General features: G+C 40.9%; 2 protein-coding genes across 4 annotated transcripts; one reads left to right on the top strand and one right to left on the bottom strand.

The window, feature by feature from the left end:
• Positions 1-222: 222 nt before the first annotated feature.
• Positions 223-13,777, top strand: tmem100a (transmembrane protein 100a). 3 transcript variants are annotated; one of them, XM_085404740.1, is made up of 2 exons: positions 223-579; positions 12,540-13,777. In XM_085404740.1, exon 2 carries the CDS (start codon positions 12,623-12,625, stop codon positions 13,025-13,027), a length of 405 nt encoding a protein of 134 aa, XP_085260866.1. In that variant the 5' UTR covers positions 223-579; positions 12,540-12,622; the 3' UTR covers positions 13,028-13,777. The 3 variants fall into 3 exon arrangements, with proteins under 3 accessions (XP_085260866.1, XP_085260867.1, XP_085260865.1); XM_085404741.1 differs by lacking the exon at positions 223-579 and adding an exon at positions 10,017-10,887 and having other exon boundaries at positions 12,604-13,777; XM_085404739.1 differs by lacking the exon at positions 223-579 and adding an exon at positions 10,017-10,887.
• pctp (phosphatidylcholine transfer protein) lies at positions 4,949-9,585 on the bottom strand. The gene is made up of 6 exons (XM_085404737.1): positions 9,253-9,585; positions 8,175-8,292; positions 7,195-7,274; positions 6,920-7,091; positions 6,335-6,402; positions 4,949-5,764 (listed from the first exon to the last, which is right to left on the bottom strand). Exons 1-6 carry the CDS (start codon positions 9,379-9,381, stop codon positions 5,690-5,692), a joined length of 642 nt encoding a protein of 213 aa, XP_085260863.1. The 5' UTR covers positions 9,382-9,585; the 3' UTR covers positions 4,949-5,689.
• Positions 13,778-19,116: the final 5,339 nt, after the last annotated feature.

Raw genomic sequence — 19,116 nt, 5'->3', positions numbered from 1 at the left:
GCTGCTGTTATACACCACTGCTGTGGTTTAGTCTGCAGACGGTAAACTGTTTTTAAATGCCTCAGGTAAATACTGTGGCACTGTTGATATGAATGATCCGTGAATGCGCCGCCTGTAAAACGTTTAAAGTATCAAGTGCGTCATTAGCTGTGAAGGGTTCTGCGTCCTCACATATTCATGCAGGAACAGACTCTCGCTCTCTCCACGGCAGGGACGTGCAGAGGGGGGGGCTAGAGGGGCTTGAGCACCCGCCCCTTTCCTGATGAGTGCCCAAAGTGCCCTTTTGTTGAGGCAACTTTTAAAAATTTTTTATTTATTTTTTTATGTGTGTGTGCGTGCGGAGTCCTTTCTGTGCCCCTCAACAATAATATTTAACTATTAATCACAGTTTTGCTAAATAAAAGGATCTGGCTTGCATCAGTCACATGATCACTATTAACCAATGATCGCCCTCGACGGCAGAACGCGCTGGTTACGAGCCGGGAACGAGCTCACAAAGAGCACGCGCATTTTTTGCGGTCCGGAGCTGTAGGAGAAACACAAGTTAACTCAGAGACACAGACTGATGCGACAAAACCAGTAAGTAGGTGTACAGCGTACACTGTAGTGTATAGCACCCAGGAGTATTAGCTTATTACGTACACGTTGGTAAGCTGTCTTGTTGCAACTGACGAACTGAAACAAACGAGCGTGCTGTGTGTGCAACAGCGCGACAAACATTACCTGTCCTTTTATTAACTGCACATGTAGTGCTGGTCATAGCTGCTGGCTACCTGTGTAAGGCTGTCATGGGTCTGTATCTCTGTCACCGTTTTAGGGAACATATTTAGTTTTAAAGTATTTAGAACATATTTAGTTTTAAAGTATTTAGAACATATTTAGTTTTAGAGTAAGTTTCTGGGCATTTCCTGCCTTTCTGGAGGGATTATATTTCACTAAAAAACGATCTAATATGCATGTCCACATAATAATTATTATAATTATAATATATTAAAAAACACAAGCTGTATTTTAAAAAACATACATTAAGAAGCAGATTATATTAGATTTATATTGTAAATAAGACAAAAGTTGGATTTTACAGCAGTAAAATGATTGTATCTCTACAGTTTAAACATGTAATAAGCTTTGCCCTGCACAGAGTGGATAGTGAAACAAATGGAATCATCATAAATACATTATTTCATATTTATTACTTCCCCCTCCTCATTGCTTTATTATTGTAGCTCTAGTAATGAATAATAATGTAAGGATTCTGGATCAGCACCATGGATGCCCATAGTATATACAGTATTCTGAAGAAGGTCTAAAATGTCACTGTGTGTGCATGTGTGTGTTTTATTTAGCTGGATTTAAAAAAATATTACTCATGATATAACATTGTGCAGACATGGCTGGTAAGGACATGAGGAGGAAACAGTAGGCGCTGTATGAGGCTACTAAAGGCAGTGCTATAACATTTTTCTGTCATCATTTTATTATAGATTAAGTGCAAGAGTTGTTAGGTGTGGATAATTAGATTATAGTTTATTGCAATAGCAAGTTGTGCCTTGTTCTCAGATAGACAGCAAGTGGAGAGTGATATATGAAATGATGGGAAGGAAGGAAGAAGAGAAGCAAAGAGTGATTCACAGGCAGAGCCGAGTTTATGTCACAGTTTTTTGTTGCCTTATGGTTCCAAGCGCTGTCACCAATCTTTGCATTTTGTTATTATCTCATGACACTTGTTTAATCAGCTACCATCTCTCCTATGGACTTTTTAATGTCTACAGTCTCAGATCAACACAGCCCTGCCCTTCCCATATTAGATTCTTGATGAATGTGTGTTGTTGTTATTCAGCCTGGTTCAATGTGCCCCTTTTTAACTTTGAGCACCCGCCCCTTTAAACCTCTCTGCACGTCCCTGCTCCACGGGGAGGATCACGGCAGATGACCGTCCTTCCTTTGGCCTCCTGTTTCTTCCTGTTAAAAGGGAGTTTTTCCTTTCCACTGTCTGAGCGCTTGTTCATAGGGAATCATCTGATTGTTGGGGTTTCTCGGTATTATTGTAGAGTTTTTATCTTACACAGTTAAATGAGCTGAGGGCCACTGCTAGCACTGTCATCTCATTGGAGGGCCGATTTAGTGTTCAAGTAGTCCAAAAAACTAAAAAAAGAAAACACCCACAAATATTTCTGCAAATGTTGGGTTTTGTTTGGTTTTTTAAATTTCAAATATTTTATAACAACACAAAACTGCAAACGTGAGGGCAATTTTTTTTCCATTGAACTACCAAATAAATAGAATAGAATAGAATAGAATAGAATTCAACTTTATTGTCATTGCACATGCACAGGTACAGGGCAACGAAATGCAGTTTGCATCCATCCAGAAGTGCTTTAGTGATATAGATATATTACAATATATATTAGCAATAATATAGATATGTGAGTATATTACAGAAATGGGTCTATTATGGTATGTTATAATGTACACGGTATGAAGTATGTTGTGAATATTCTATAACTATAAGTATGTACAGGCTGTAGTGAGTACAAGCTATGTACAGGCTATGAACAGGATATAAATATGAAAAACTATACAGAATATGAAATAAATAACTTTACAGAATCTGAGATATACAGCTATACAGAAATGGGAACTATGCAAGTTGTAAACAGTTGTAGGATTAAAAATTATTCAATGTACAGAATGATTATTTACACAGAGCTATACAGTAGTGCAGTTAAGATAAGTGAGGGTGTAGATAGTTTCTACAGAGGCTATATAAAGTGCTAGTGGTTGTGAGTGGTGGTTCAGTCCATGTTATTATTGTGTGTTTGAGGGTACAGTTGTCCATTGTGTGTGTGTGTGTATGTTCAGTCCATGTGTTAACGTGGGTCAGATGTCAGGAGGCAGAGTTCAGGAGTCTGACAGCTGTGGGGAAGAAGCTGTTCCGGTACCTGGTGGTCTTAGTCCGGAGGCTCCTGTGGCGCCTCCCAGAGGGCAGGAGGGTGAAGAGTCCATGTGATGGGTGACTGGGGTCTTTGATGATTTTCCCAGCCCTTTTCAGACACCGCTTCCTGTAGATGTCTTTTATGGCAGGAAGTGGTGCTCCGGCGATACAAACACATTGGTCCTCTCTTTCTGGACAGACACGTGGCAGCACTGCTGCTATTATTTTGTTCATATTTAACTAGGGCTGCTCGATTATGGCAAAAATGATAATCACGATTATTTTCACTGAAATTGAGATCTCGATTATTTGACGATATTTATTTAACCCTTTAAGACCTACTATAGAACCAAGTCCGCCAGAGCTTATATTATTTTTTTACATGTTGTAGTGCCATTTATGGGAGCATTTCAAGTTGCTATACAACTGTTATAGCCCATATTTTAATAATATGTATGAATTAAGTCCATAGTAACTACATTAATTGCAAAAAAGTGCAATAAACTACAAAAAAAAATTGAAAATCGTTTTTGTTTGTTGTTTACATATATTTCTACTTGGAGAAATTTAAGAGGTTTATCCCTCAAAACTTTAAATACAAAAAAGTTGCAAAAAATAGTTTACAACAACAGGAAACTTATTTTGAGTGTGTTCATAGTTTTATTTTGGAGATACACCAATTTTTATATACTGCAGGAAAAACAAAAAAACAATCCTATGATGCAAATTTTCAAAGAAAACAGCATGTGCATCAAAATAAACTATTTCCAGCAGTGCAATTCGAGTTCTAAGCATCCCAGAAACTATTCAGAAAAGTCAAACATGACCAGTATAGGCCTTTAAGGCCTACAAGTTAAAAAAAACTACATTTCCGCGAAAATGACGTCACTTCCGGTTTCGGCCAGGAAATGGCGGATATGTGATAGTTCGCGCTGACGCCTGTTTCACTGTGGGAAGTGTTACGAACAGCTGATCGGATCGGCAAAGCGTGTTTCTGGAATATGTTTTTGTTCCTGCAAGCGCTTTTTATGCAATTTTTGCAAAGCTTTATGTGGAAGGAAACTGTGACCGAGGACAAGCTGATGGTATGAGATGTAAGTACAACTCCTCTGGTTTCATTTGCAAACCAAATTATTGCGCTAGCTTACATGGTCCAGGTTCTACAGGGATTTAAAAATAGTTACACAAAACGGAGCGTGCTGCTCTGACCGGCTTTAAAGGGTTAACAATGACTTTAAAAAATAATATAAAATAGTGTGCAACACCACTGAAGTTTTTTTTTTTTTTTTTTTACCTCTCTTTTCAACCAACGGCAGTCACTCTCCTCTCCAAATAACTTCTGCTTAGCTTTCCGAGCTTCCCTCGGGTCCTCTTAATCAGCGGTCTCCAACCTTTTTTGCACCACGGACCGGTTTATGCCCGACAATATTTTCATGGACCGGCCTTTAAGGTGTCGCGGATAAACGAGGGAGGGGCTAATAATCGGCTCAGTCATTTTTAATGATCGTTGAAAGCCCAGATCGTAATCGTGATTAAAATTCGATTAATTGAGCAGCCCTATATTTAACAAAACAAAAATGCAGTGTACACAGTGTTCGACTCTCTCACTGAGCTAACACAGCCAGTCCCTCAGCACGACTGTACTCTCTGCTCATGTTGCCTTCATATTAAATCATTCTTAGAACTTAACACTGCACTCAACAACAAACAAATCCTCCCTAACAAAACAATAACTTCCAGGTCAAATTACATTATATAGTAACGGTCACGTGAGCCGCAAGTGGCCCCCAGGCCACGAGTTTGAGACGCTGTAGAGGACCTTGAGGTGACTGTTATTGTGCTTTGACACAATATAAATAAAACTGAATTGAAACTGAATTAAAATTATGGTACACTGAATTTTACCTTTTAAGAATTTTGAAACTACCCACCATTTTTAACAAAAGCACAGGATTTTTGTTCTCTTAACAAACACAAGTGTCAGTGTGTGTGGAAAAACTCAACAATTTCAGCTTTAGTTTAAAATAAAAGTTTAATTACATCAATAAAAGCAATATTACACAGTAATAGGCTTTTTATGACCAGATAAAACCACATTCACCTGTATCAACAGGAAATATAGCCTGAATTTACACAATATCTGAGATAATATTGCATCTTTGACTAAAACTCCCGAAACCTTTAGAAGGTACTCTCATTTTCACGTCATCGGAAACAGAAAGAGATTAAATAAACTACATGCAGTGGATTGAAAATGAACAGATTCCAGTGTTTTCAAACCTTCAGTAAATCTAAATACATAATCCATCTGTCACATTTACAGTAAATGACTTTATAGAAACAGACAAAGTCGGAGCATTTTATACAAGATTTCACTACACAGGCCCAAAAGGAATAACCTATAACTTCTGTATAAACATTTAATTTAAAAAATACCCCACGGCATCCCATTAATCCTGATTGGAATTTGCATAGATTGCACAAACAAAACAACACAGTATTAATCAATACAGCACAAAGGACTTGAATTGATTCCCTGCAGCTATTTAATCAGAGTGGCCGGCCATGCACGTCATGCCTGAGTCAACAGCATGCTAGAAAAAACAAGTAGCAGCCCACACAAAGCCACATTCATCCCGTAAACGCAATTTCAGTGTAATTATACAATTTTAAAAATGCTTCCCAGAACTAAAGAGACAGAAAGAAAAATCAACCAAAGCTCTTGACCAGAAGCCGCTTTCCCGTCAGCTGCCCTCATTTCTTCTGGCAGTAGTTTTTGTAGTTACTGCAGGCCTTCTGCATGTCCGTTAAGAACCCTGGAACCCCTTTCTGTTTTGAAAAAACACACGCAAAGAGCATCTCTATCAGCGAGCGTCATTCACACATGTGCCAAGAAGACCCACCTAGGAGTGGCAAGCATTGACGTCAGCCTGCAACACATCTGCGAACCATAACGATGGGAAAGCATGAAGGCAGGCAGAGGGACGGAGCTCTCGCGGGCCTGCGAGTGAACTCTTTAACGCCCTCTTTAAAGCTCTCATCACAGATCAGTTTAAGCAGGTCAACTATGAACACGTGTGCATTTCAGGGGTTGTGAGGCCCTGGTGCAAACTGACGCCTTAAACACTGCAAGACTTTGAACGCCCCTTTAAACAAGAACTAATAAATCAGAACGTGTTTCAAATGATGAAGGAGTGATGCACAGATGTTTTGGTGTATGTTAACCACACAGAGCACAGAAGAGGAAGACGTATCTGTTGAGGATGTAGTCTTACATGCAGTTGTCTTTGCAGTTGACCCATCTGTTTAATGGGCAATCATCTGATTTAGAGTTTTTCATGCAAAGTTCTAAATGTGTTTGTTTCCATGCACTGCAGTAAGCCGGCACAATAGACTCACCTTCGCTGCCCAGTTCACCAGCCAGGTGGGAATATTTCCGCCAGGATTGTCAAAGTAATTCATGAAAACTGAAACACAAGCAGGCGGTTCAATATTTATACAGTTTCTGCAACCAAGCCTTCCATTCTGAAAAGTGAAGCTAATGCAGCACGTTTTCAAACCTGCATTCTTTCTAATGGCCAGCAGGGGGCGACTATCCTTGTTCAAAAGAGGAATAATTACATAGAAGTCTATGAGAAAATGAGTCTACTTCTCACTTGATTTGCAACTTCAGTAGACACTTTTCAGAAGCGTTTATAAATTCAATCACTCATTTAAAGATTTATTTAATAACTTATTATGTTCATCTAGTAAATTATGGTCCCATTTACAGTAAAACAGATGATAAACCAGGGCCACCGACGAATCTACGAGCATATATGTTATTCCGTTTCAGTGAACGGCTCAAATGATGGGCCATTTGTATAATTTAAACTGCAAATGTATTCACATGAACCTGGAATCTTTCTGTTAAAAAAAAACACATTTATTTACATGAACATAATTATATAACTGCAATTGTTTAAAGTGATCTTATTGTGTTACGTTTAGTTCCACCAGCTCCGTCACTCTCCAGGGAAACGCTCTGCTTGTAGTCTTTGACCCGAAGCACGCCGCTCTTTTCTGGACACGGTGTCTCCGGGGAGCTTTTGGCAAGGATCACCCAGATCTTCCTGCCATCCATATCCAGGTCTTTCCGCTCCCTCACATAAACATACTTAGGTTTAAGCTGTTAGGGAACATGACACGCTGAGAAAAGCATTCACAGCCTTTTCCAAATCTATGCGAACTGAACGTATTAGTGCAGATCAGAAGGATACGTCTCTGTTTGACAGCGGGAACGGGTATTTCACTTCCCAGTAGATGGCTGACTGTCCATCAAAGTCCTTCTCATATAGCTCTGAATAAGAAAAATGACACAATCATTCAATGAGCTACAGAAGCACATAAATATCAGCTGAAATACATGATATCAGAATCAGAATACTTTATTAATCCCGAGGGAAATTAGGGAAAAGAGAAGGACAACCACCCCCAACTATACTAACCATTACATTTTAATGTCTTATGAGGAAAAAATGGCCAAGAAAATGAATATTTTCAAGGAATATACTTGAAATACTGCAATAACCACTTCATCTTTACAGAAAACTACTTGCAACACTAGCAGGTTGTATTTGTACAAGTTGTGGTTTGCATACTGCACAAGACAGACTGCATGGAAGAGAAGGCGCGCTTTAGATTCAATGAAAGGATAATAAAGGAAATCTTTGGGTTTTATTCTCTCCTTCACTTTAATATTTTTCACTATACTAGAACAATTTGCATCTGTTTAAGACACTACAGCTAATACACTAGAGATTTACCTTTAAAGTTTTCCTGCTGATTGATCATTATCTTTAGTTTATTCTCCACTTCTTTTGCTCTTATGTAATCTTGCTTTATATTAACACACCCAAAATCAGGAAACTAGTTGCCAGTCGGTTGTAAAGTGGCATTCATGGGTAATGTAGGCCCCTCTGATATCTGGATATTTTTAAGGAGAGACACTGAGAAGCTATCACCACAGATAACACAGAAAATGCTACTGAAATGAGCAGCTTTCAGCTAAAAGACTACAGCTACACCATGTTACCTGCTGGGTACTGTAGATGTGCATGAAAACAGGGATGAAAGAAAAGTGAAACTGTTATTTTAAAGCATTAATGAAGACTAAAAGATCGGAGAAGACACAGAGATAAAAGAAAGACAGTAAATGTGGTGTGAACCCTGCCTTCCTGGGCTGTTTCTGTTTTTTTACCTTTCACATATCCATCCCAATCTTTTCGATACGTCAAGTCCATGTAGACATCTGCACACAGCTCTGGAGTGCAGGTGGTGAGCACACCATAGACTTTGTACTCATAAAGTCCAGTTTCCTGCAAACAGCACATGAAAGTTCTCTCTTCCAACTGCAGGCCATATGATGCCACACCCACACTATGCAACTAAGCCCTGACCACACCACTCTGATTAGTGCCAGTCTACGTTTCTCACGCCCAGTGAGGAACTGTGTTGGCCTAGATTCAAATGTTTGGGTTTTTTTCCTTTTAACATTGATTTTTCAATGTTTTACGCAAGAAAACTAAAGCAATACTTAGAATGAGAAATATATTAGGTACATTTATGTCTTCTAAGAGTAAAAGTCATACCAAATTCCATTATCTATAACGTGTACAAATTGAAGTGATTTATTTTAGATTTAAGATAGTTTTTTTTTCTCCAAAAGTTTGTTTTTAAAGAAAAATGTTCAAAGAATCATTTCACTTATATCACTCAGCATGTTTTGAAGTAAACAGAGGTGACAATTCACACATAACCTTGAAGAAACATTTTTCATAACTGAGATTTTAAACTTTCATTGTTATTTACATTAGGCTTCCACTGACAATCTTGTTTTAAATCAACCAAAAAGCCAACCTAGATGTGTCAGGGATGTGCCGAATTGAAGGGTGGATCATTGCAGATGCAAGAATGTCTTCAACGAGGTTAGTCAGGGTGTCTGTTTACGCCCCAAGGCAAGGCAACTATAAATCGACGTCTATCCGAATGGAGTTTGGTTGGACTGGTGCAGCAAGTTTCTGAGTGGAGAAAAAACATACTCCCGCTCAGCTTCCGGCTTCTTCCCCATGCTAGCCGCTGCTGTTTATCTTTGCTGCTAATAAATTAAACTAAACTTATACTCAGCTTGATAACAGCTCAACGTTTTGACAGAGAAAAGGTGGAAACATAAAACAGCGACAGTTCAGGCTCTGCAGTGCTCACCACATTCATTCAAACTGGCTCGCCGAGTCGCTTTTCCTGCAGCAGAAGCAGCAGTTTGACTGGAGATTTCCTACCTTGTCATAGAGCCGGTAGATTTTCACTCCCATCGTCTCCACGAACAGCTCCCATCCTCCCTCCAGCTGCGGCTCGTCCAGCTCCTTCCACGCATTCTGGAACTCCTCATCCGTAAACCGCAGCGACATGATGGACTCTCACTGTGACACACCGGCCAGCCCGCAGCCAAGCACCATACTTCCGCTCCCGGCCTTCAAAATAAAACACGCAGTGCAAACAGGAGCATTTCTGAGATAGGACGTACAGGATGTTTGGACATCACGCTTCTGTACAGATTTGACCTCTCCACACTTCTATTCAGAATGATATTTAATTAAGCTGCAAAATGAACGTGAATGAGAGCAATTTAAAAAAAATGCTGGTATTATTATGAATTTTCTAGTAATGTTAATAAAGTGCAATTATATAATAAAACTAGCTAATATAGATTTCATATGGATTTTATTTAACTTTTCAGTTTCAGTTTAACTCAAAAAAGTATAGCAACAGTCTCAAGGCGCTTTATGTTCATGCTAGAGACCCTACGATAATACAGAGAACATCTCAAGAATCAAACAATCCCCTATGAATAAGCACTTTGTGACAGTGGGAAGGGAAAACGCCCTTTTAACAGGAAGAAACCTCTGGCAGAACCAGGCTGCCATCTGGGATGGCCAGATTCAGATAGTGGATTCTGATAGTTTGATACTAGTTTCAGGACAAACTCTAATAATTAGCCATAATTATGATTTTTTTTCTTAAATTGGTCAATATATATAAAAACTTGTATGAGTCTGTTTAAGAAAAAAAAGGCTAAAGGGCTAGGTTGGAGAAGAAGAAGAAAGACCTGGACCCAGGTAAGAAGCAGAGAGGTAGAAAATGGATGGATGGATGGAAAAGCTCAGTATATAGGTGACTTATATATATATATGCATGTATATATTGTGTCTATTTCTTACTTAGTGTATTGTCTGTCTTTGTTACTGTTTATATTGCAGCACTGTAACCAAAATAATTTCCCCTAGGGGATCTATAAAGTATTCTGATTTCTGATTCTGATTCTGATATAAATCTAAAGAAGTGAGGCACTGTTTATTGCAGGGTGTTAGAATGTTTACTCAGGCTACATACAGCCCAACCTGATGTTATCAGTGAACAGTCATAATGATAAAAGATTATGGAGTGATATGCCATTATTTTTCTTTCATTCATTTACATCGCTTACACAGTATGCCCTTTATCAGCTGATAAACTCAAGGCGTAACAAAACAAACAAAGCAAACCTTCGGACTTCAAAATAAAGGCAGGCAATCAACGCGTTTTATTTTGAAACGCACCGCCGGATTCACCAGCTTTCCCCGATGGTTTCTATCTTCGCTCTGCAGTCAGAGGCGCATGAAACAGTCCCGCTAGAATGAGGATGGCAGTGCGGCTGGCAGCTCCTAACCTGACGACTCTACGGTGCGGCAGTTCTCATGAATGGGAGTCAGATTCCAGCCCGGAGAGTCCGCTGTGAGCTTCAACACTGAGCGAGAACAAACAACATTCACTTTTAATTAGATTAGTCTGGTTAAATAATTCATCAGCTCATAGACAAGTCTCACTGCAGCAGAGGGACACTTTGCAAACTTTGCCACATGGAAAACGGCTCTGAGGTAACGAAGCTTTCTTCTTTATTTCCCACCTAAAACAGGCTATCTGAACTAAATTTACTACACATTAAAAACATATATCGTTACCAGCTGAAGCCAGGCTGTGTTGCTGCTTGTTGCTATAGCTGAACTGGATTTGGTTATTTGCTAAGATTTTATAGATTTACTTTTAACTTTATAAATCCTCATTTTTTGTTACCCCAATAAACAAACTTTCATGTTTACCACTAAGAAAGCCTGCAAGAGTTAGTTTGGAGAGTTCCCCACTCTTCACATTTTCTTGTTGTTTAAAAGTCCTGTGGCTTCACAGCTTGCAGCTTTCCCCCCTACAGTATCCTCCCTTCTTTAAATGGTCCAGAGCCACAAACTACACTTAATTTCTTCAGTCTGTCCCGATGCTGGTCATTTTCATTGCAGCTGTGTATGAATAATAGATCAGTCACTTTACAGGAACTTTGTGTACTGCTGAACTAAAGGGTTAGGGTTTGACATTTATATGATTTATGTCCTCTATTTTTTTTTTTACTTTTAAGAGAAGACGACTCAAATCAAGAAAATATTTAATCACAAAAATATTAAACAAGATTCATAAATAAGAGTGGGGGGACATACTGGTTACAGTTACACTGCTTCTACCATGAGTAAATCATTTACAGTTATTCAAATTTATTAATTTTTTATATAAAACAAATTTTAAAAGCTTTTGTTTGAGGGAAAAAAAGACATTTCTTGACTTGAAGTAACAGAAATACACAGATCTGTGCTCTCTTTTCTGGTTGTTTTGTTTCATTGTTTGTGGATAGTAAAGATTTTGACATGTGTGCTGATGTACACAGAAGTTTCTTCTTCATTTATGCGGTGACCCCGCTCTAAGGACTTTTAGATACTAAAATCCATACAGTGTGAGACATCAGATACCAGCAGATACCAAACGCAGCGTCTAAATTTAATGCTGGACATTAAATGGCTTTCTTCATCTTGATAAAGTTGTTTTCCTGGAGGAAAACAGGGAAGGTGATGAGATTTTATTATCTTGTGTTTTTCAGTGTCATTACACAGTTAAACCAAACGGGTCTCCACTCTGTTGGGAAGTAGTTTTGGTGGTAAAATGCTGCGGCTTCTGTATTATTTTGAAATAGTGAGCCCCAAAGTATTGGCTGCAGAAGACACAATCCTGTAGGTGTAGCACTGACCATTGGGCGAGGAAATTCTGCTCATGTTTAGAAACTTGATTAAATAATTTCAATTTCAAACATCTGGACTGATAAAGTCCCAGCAAGTCTTTTCTACCCACTTATTGTGACTCAGCTTTCCATGCAGCAGGCGTGTGTGTGGAGGCGGGGTGAGCGCTTGTGATTTCGAAGCTCCTTGCATTTCATGGAGCAGTTTGTAATGTCATATCCTGCGCTCTCCAGGGAATGTCTCAGCTCGTGCTGGGACGAGTGGTCCGGCGTCATTCTCCTCTGACTGGGTCAGAAGGAGGCGGCTGGGATTGTGCAAAGAGGTTACATGGGTTTATTAAAGCAGCATGTGGTCAGTAGGGGGGAGTTGTGAAATGTGTTGAATTATAATAAAAAGCTTCTGCCAGAGTTTCTTTTGCTGTTTACAGTGTTGAGCAACACGTTTGAGCACTTTCACTGCTTCTTTCTCCACAGACTGGGAGATCCTGATCACAGGGAAAAGATCAATAACGAGGAACCATCTGTGGTCTGTTAACAGAAGACTGCTGGATCCTGAAATGCCAGAAGACGCTAGCAAGGAGGCCATGAGAACACCAGCGACACCAGAGAAGGCCAACAACGCCGAGCGCCCTGCTGTCGCCATGACAGCCCTAAACATCCCCCTAGTTAATGAAGTGCAGCTGACCGCAGCCACCGGCGGGGCAGAGCTCTCCTGCTATCGCTGCACGATCCCGTTTGGTGTGGTAGTGCTCATTGCGGGCATCGTGGTCACCGCGGTCGCTTACAGCTTTAATTCGCACGGCTCCACCATCTCCTATTTTGGCCTGGTGCTCCTCTCTGCAGGACTCTTGCTTTTAGCGTCCAGTGCCATCTGTTGGAAGGTGCGGCTGGAGAGGAAGAAGGAGAGGCGGCGGGAGAGCCAAACGGCCTTGGTTGCAAACCAGAGGAGCATTTTCACTTGAAGCGGCAGTTTAAACAACGCAGCTCCAGGTTTTCTGAGTCTGAAAAGGCCTGATCTCGACACGGTTTGATGAAGAACCAGCTGAAGGCAGATGTTGTCCAGAATGTTTCTTCAGTTTCCGACCTGTAAAAGCTCCGACTCTCAAGGCTCAGAATTCAAAGCTTTACAGACATTGTGAGGGATTTATTTGTCAAACAGACGTGGAGCATCTGGTAAGCTGGGAACACAGCCAGAAGGAATGTATCACAATTAAGATGAATTACCACTGTGCGGAGTGGCGTAGAGGAAGTCTCCCATTAATCGGCTGTTGGATGTGCTGCCTTTGATTGCAGCGGGAAGGACTGTGGTTTGAAAAAGTCCAGAACAATGACTCTCGCCTCATTTGCTAGGCTTCAACTTGCAAATATCTGTTTAGAAAGTCTCATCTTGCAGGAAATGGGGAGAAATGACCTGCTTTTGAAGTATGGTACGTTATAATGGCTGAGAAGGACTATTAAATTTTGAATATGCATCCTCTTAAAGCACTTTGATCCTACATATTCATCATATTATGTAATACATTTCTTTAAAAAAAAAATGCAAAGATACATCCACATTTTATGTAGCAATACTTAATGTGGACAACTACATTTTTACTGTCTATAGCTCATATTGTGTAAAATTAAACTAGCAGCTTTGTTTTAGCGTAATCATTTGCATGTATTCATTGTTATCACATGATCATGATGTTTAATAAAATCATTTTATCAAGCATGTTGTTAGTGTCGCAACTGGACAGAATTAATTTAGTTTTGTCTTGTTTTGTTGTACGTCTTGAAAGGAAAGACTGTATATAAAAGATGGGTGTAGCCATGTCACCCATTGGTTTGAAATTTGAAGAGCTAACATAAGTGTTTTAGCTACGATGTTGGGTTTGTGGAGCCACGAGTGACGGTATTTAGACCAAAGGGGGGAGTGTAGCGCTAGCAAGAATGGTTAGCTAGCCGCATCCAAAAATTCTGACTGCATCACACATACAGACACACCTGCTAAATAAAAGATTAATAAAATACTAGCATTTCACCAAGTGAAACTGGACCATAGACTTCTTGTACAGTTCAGTGACTCAAATTAGCAGAGGAAATGCTTAGCAGATAGCTAGGCTATTAGCCACAGCACCTACATTTAAGCAAGTTATTTAAAAAATAAATATACCACCCACCATAAAGTTTTTATAAAGAGAGAAATCATCCATAAAGCCCCCAAAATGTCCCCAAAATGCTGCAGTTTTGTTTTTTAGGGTTTTTATTTCCACTCACTTTGTTTCTTAGCCCCAAACACTGTAGCCACTTTAGCTTAGCAGAAAAATGTGAAACTGCTAGCTTGTGTGTGTCCAGATTATCAGTGTTCTAAAGTGTTCTTTTTTTTTTTTTTTTTTTTTTAATAAATAGGACAGGGGGAATGAATGAGAGAAAGAGGGGGAGAGAAAGAAAGAAAACCAAAGGGGAGAAGAGACGGTGAGAAGGGGGGGGAAGAGAGAGAGAAAAAAAAAGAACTCCTGGGTCACCTGTATGGAGAAAAAAAAAAAAAACAAACAAAAAAAACAAACAGAGGAGACAGCAAACAACAAAGAGCAACATAATAATAGAGAAAACAAAGCACCATCACAATAAACTAGCTAGTCATAGATATCAATATTTACTAAATAATAAACGATATTGTGCAGCACGCAAGATAGACAGCGCACAGTGTGCTTTGAGGCAGCAGCCAAGAAAGCTTTAGTCCGCGTCTGTGAATACCCATGTGTGCATACCTGTGTGGATCAGCATGCTTGCATTCCAAAGGTTTCTCCATGTAATGATCTGCTAGGGAGTGTGGGGGGGCCACAGCCCCGTCCTCCAGGGTGTGAAGCGGGTATGGAGGAGATCAAAACTCCAGACATCCAGAGGCCCCCAGAACACAAGAGACCATGGAAGACCAACAGAGGGGCAGCTGCGCCACTGTTCCAGTAAGAGCTGAGGAGAGTCCCAGATGAGGGCTCGCCCAGCAGCCGCGGAGCAGAAGTCAGGGGGAGTTGCAGTGACGCGCCCGTGAGCTCCGCCGGCCCCCAGCTGTGCCTGAGTGACCGAGCCCCAGGCCGAGAGGCCGGGGGCACCCCACCTCCAAAGGGGCCCGAGCGAGCCCCAGGCCCCAGGCCCCGACAAGCGGCCGCCAAGGAGTGAGCCGGTGTGTACCCGGACGCCCACCCCCAGACACAAAGAACCACCAACACACCGACACCTGAGGGAGTCCGCCACCGGCAGGGGAAGTGGTGGTGGGTGGAGATAGGCCTCCAAACCTTGGAGGGCCTGAGGTGTCCCCAGAGAGGTGGCGTCTGATACCCAACCTGACATATAGACACAGACATACAGGCACACACAGACACAAACATCCATTCCCACCCTCATGCTCTCATATGCACTCACTCCACACTCAACCAACGTGGAGACAGACATAAAGAGACGCTGTACACACGATCACACTCCCCAAGCGTACTCTACAAACCGGGTCTAGGTACCCTTGCCCCTGGAGGGGGGAATTGCACCCAGACCCAGGTGGTGTTACCCTTTTCCCTGCGGTGGGGAGAGGCAGACCACCCCGACTCCGCAGCAGCAGGGAGGCCCCACACCCCAGACCGCAGTCGGACGGCCAACTCCTCCTACTAGCCCTCCCGCTCCAGCAGGCCGCAGAGAATGGGGGTGAGAGAAGACTCCAAACCTCCCTCCACCCGCTCATTGTAGTGTTGATGCATGTGTGTTCTAAGGTGCAATTAAAACCCAGGAGGGCATGGAGCTACCTGCCATGGAGCAGCAGGTAAGCGCATAGTCCCTCCTGCTAGCCCTCAATGACTAAGTGTATTTAAAATTGAGAGGTGGGCAACGACGTCAGGGGTGAGGTATACACCCTGATGGTGATTTGGACTCCGTGATTGTGCCCACCCCCAAGATCCTATATGTATGTGTAATGAGAGTGTGAATAATGTGAATGTCTAAGTTGTGGGATAAAATTGAGGCAGAGGCAGCCAGAAGGGGACGGGGGACGGGGGGGGGGGGGGGGGGGGGTAGCCTCCTCTGCACCCTGGTGACATACCCCCACTCCAAGGCCCTGCATGTGTGGGTGGTTGTGGAGGAGCGGGAAGAGGGAGGCAGCTGGAGATGGGGAGGGAAGGAAGGGAGGGGCAGGTAACCCCTCCCTGGGGCCAGCTCCCCCGCTGACCCCAGTAGGCACTCCCACCCTCCGCGACCCGCCAGGGAAGGGGGGCCCAGGCCCATCAGACCGGGGCCCAGTGCAGTAGCGCCCCCCGGCTCCACAGAGCCCTGGACAGTCCACCCAACCCCACCACAGAGAAAACTGCACCCACCCCACCATCCACACATCTTCCAGACTACATAAGACGGTAAACGCCCAGGCTGAGATCTTCCTCCACCTCTCCTGTATCTCCCCCTCCTGCAGAGAGTTCCTGAAGAGAAGAAAGCTCCTGCAAGATGTGACCATCCCCCCCACCAGTTGAAGAGCCCCCCAGGCGGCTCGACGCACCGGCGGCACCCTGCTCCATGTTCTAAGTGTTCTAAAACCCATTGAGTGACATTTAATTAAATATAATATGTAAAGCTTATTTTTCATTTGCTAAGATCACCAGGTTTTTGGTAACATGTGTATGCATAGATCAAACACTTAGCAAAGTGCTAATACAACATTAGTAATGTTGATTAGGGACACGAGGTTTTGGTCTACCTTTAGACACAGTGAGCTCAGCTTAATCCTCTATTTGCAGTTCTTCTAAAATTTTAACTACACACAAAAGTCACCCACCGTCACCTGGGGCATATTCAGTATACAAACAGTGTGGGTCTTTTTGCTACAGCTTGAATGACGTATATTAAAAATGGAGTAGCAACACTGTCTTATCCATCAAGCCATCGTGTCACCCCTCCACTTAACATTTTAACATCTTTGAACATGACGGACAGAACAGATGTAACTGAATCAGCAGCTAAACAAACTAGGAAACAGGTAAGGTCACAAATAACAGTATGTCAGTTTTCTCAGAGTTCTCTATAATACTACACAAAATATGTTTCCACCACCAAAGGAACTGACCACTGCTGGACAAAAAGATTCATATCACCTCCTAGGTGAATATGTATATCTGTTAGTAGAGGACTATTTTCTTAACCAAAAAGCTGACTACCAAAATGATAACACGCATGATGAGAGTGAAATCAGTAAATTATTAAAAATGCATTAGGACAGAGATAATCGTTGAAGCACATAACATTAATAAATATTCAAATTAAGATTATTTTAATATTGGTATTAAAAATGTGACCAATAGGATAATTTTACTGTCAATATTCCCTGGTCACACAGTTATGCTCCAGTTTGCTGTCGCCTTACACTCATAGAGTGGATTAGTAAGTGTGACTGTTTCTTCAGGCTTGTTACATTCATAGGAAATGTGACTCTCAGAGGTTTGACGTCAGTGTTTGTATTTCTTAGAGACAGTTTATGAGTAGGAGAAGCGATGAGTTATTTTATTAACATTCAGTCATTGGCTTTCACTGCTGAGTTGAGGGAAATGTTTTGCCTCTCATGACGTACTTGGGTGTGCCTTTGAGTCTTCGCACAAATTTACTGCACATGTCTTCTGGTGACAAATCCAAAGCCAATGTATTCACTTGAGAATTTAGATTTCATTCAAAACACAGTCATCACGGCCTGCCCCGTTAAAATATCAACAACAAAGCAGAGGCTACGTTTTGGTTTATGTCAAGGAAGTACTCAGAACCTCTATGTAATTTAAATAAGAGGATGTAACTGCAAACAAGCAAATAAAAGTACTTTATGTAAAAAACAGCCACTGATACTGAATAACTACATTACTTTTACTCACATATTTATAGGATTTTACTGTTGTAGTTCATTAAGGTGGAGTCATTCTTTTCCTATTTCACTCTGGGCTACAGCTAATAATCACTACTTTCATTATGGATGATCCTGATGACTACTGAATGCTCTGTAAACAATTGTAATTTGTAAAGATTTGTGGAAAAAAGAAGCTTGAAGACTAATTTTAAATGGTATAAAGCAAATCTTGTTAAATTCTAGTTCCTGTGTGAACTAAACTCTTGGAGAGATTAATCTATGGCAAAAATTTGGATTTTATAAACTCCAAAAAAATCTTAATTTGTAGGTAAATAAAAGTACAATTTTGTCCAATGGAGAGGAAATGAAACGTAACTCAAAGCATAAAAATACTTGAGTAAAAGCTGCTTTGTTGTACACTGCCACAAATGTCAAAAACATGCAGACCAACCTCAATACTTTGTTCAGATATCGAGAGTTACAGATGCAAATAAAAACTTAACTTGAATATTTTGACATTTCTGTGACATTTCTTCTTTTTTAAATTAAAAAATAATAATTTTTATATTTCTATTCGTTAAGTAAAATAGCTTTTAAGTTAATCAGCTTTGAAAATATGAGGCAATTTAGTTTTAGCTGAGTTACATTTCGGTGGATTTCCAGTTTACAGATTATTTGACATTACAAACTTGCAAATGTAAAAATAACATCAACTGACAAAGGAAGATGATTCTGATGGAAGTTGCAGAAAGTTAATTATTCTGGCAAATTTAAAAATCACAGTCAGCCTTTGCACCTAAACTCAAAGCAGTCGGAATCACTTTAGTAACAATTTAACACATAGCTTCTCTCTATTTGTTACTTTTTTCCCACCACCATCATCACTTTATGTGTCTAAATATTGGCTGTTTTTCTTCTGCTGGACGACTAATTGAATGTTTCAGGACATAAATTCTCTAAAGTAAAAGGAAGTTGAGCGCTGTCGTCCGACCCCGTCAGGTTTAAAATAGCCTGGACATGGAAGTATATTTATAGGCAGCATTTGCGTTTCTATGCGTCCCCGTGACACCAGACACTACAACTAAATGGTTTCCTTGCGTCAGAGGAGAACCTACAACACACTTTGTCACTTTTGGGAGATCACCACCACACATGCAATCGGCTGAAGACGTGCACTTAATAGACTCCGAGATCAGCTCAGTAACA

Source organism: Rhamphochromis longiceps, linkage group LG4 (genome assembly GCF_057381845.1).
Source record: "Rhamphochromis longiceps isolate RC_006_pf linkage group LG4, R_longiceps_female_GT1.1, whole genome shotgun sequence".
In the NCBI taxonomy this organism is placed as follows: Eukaryota; Metazoa; Chordata; class Actinopteri; order Cichliformes; family Cichlidae; genus Rhamphochromis; species Rhamphochromis longiceps.
Note: the sequence above shows the minus strand (reverse complement) of the source record. Positions and strands in the feature narration are given on the sequence as shown.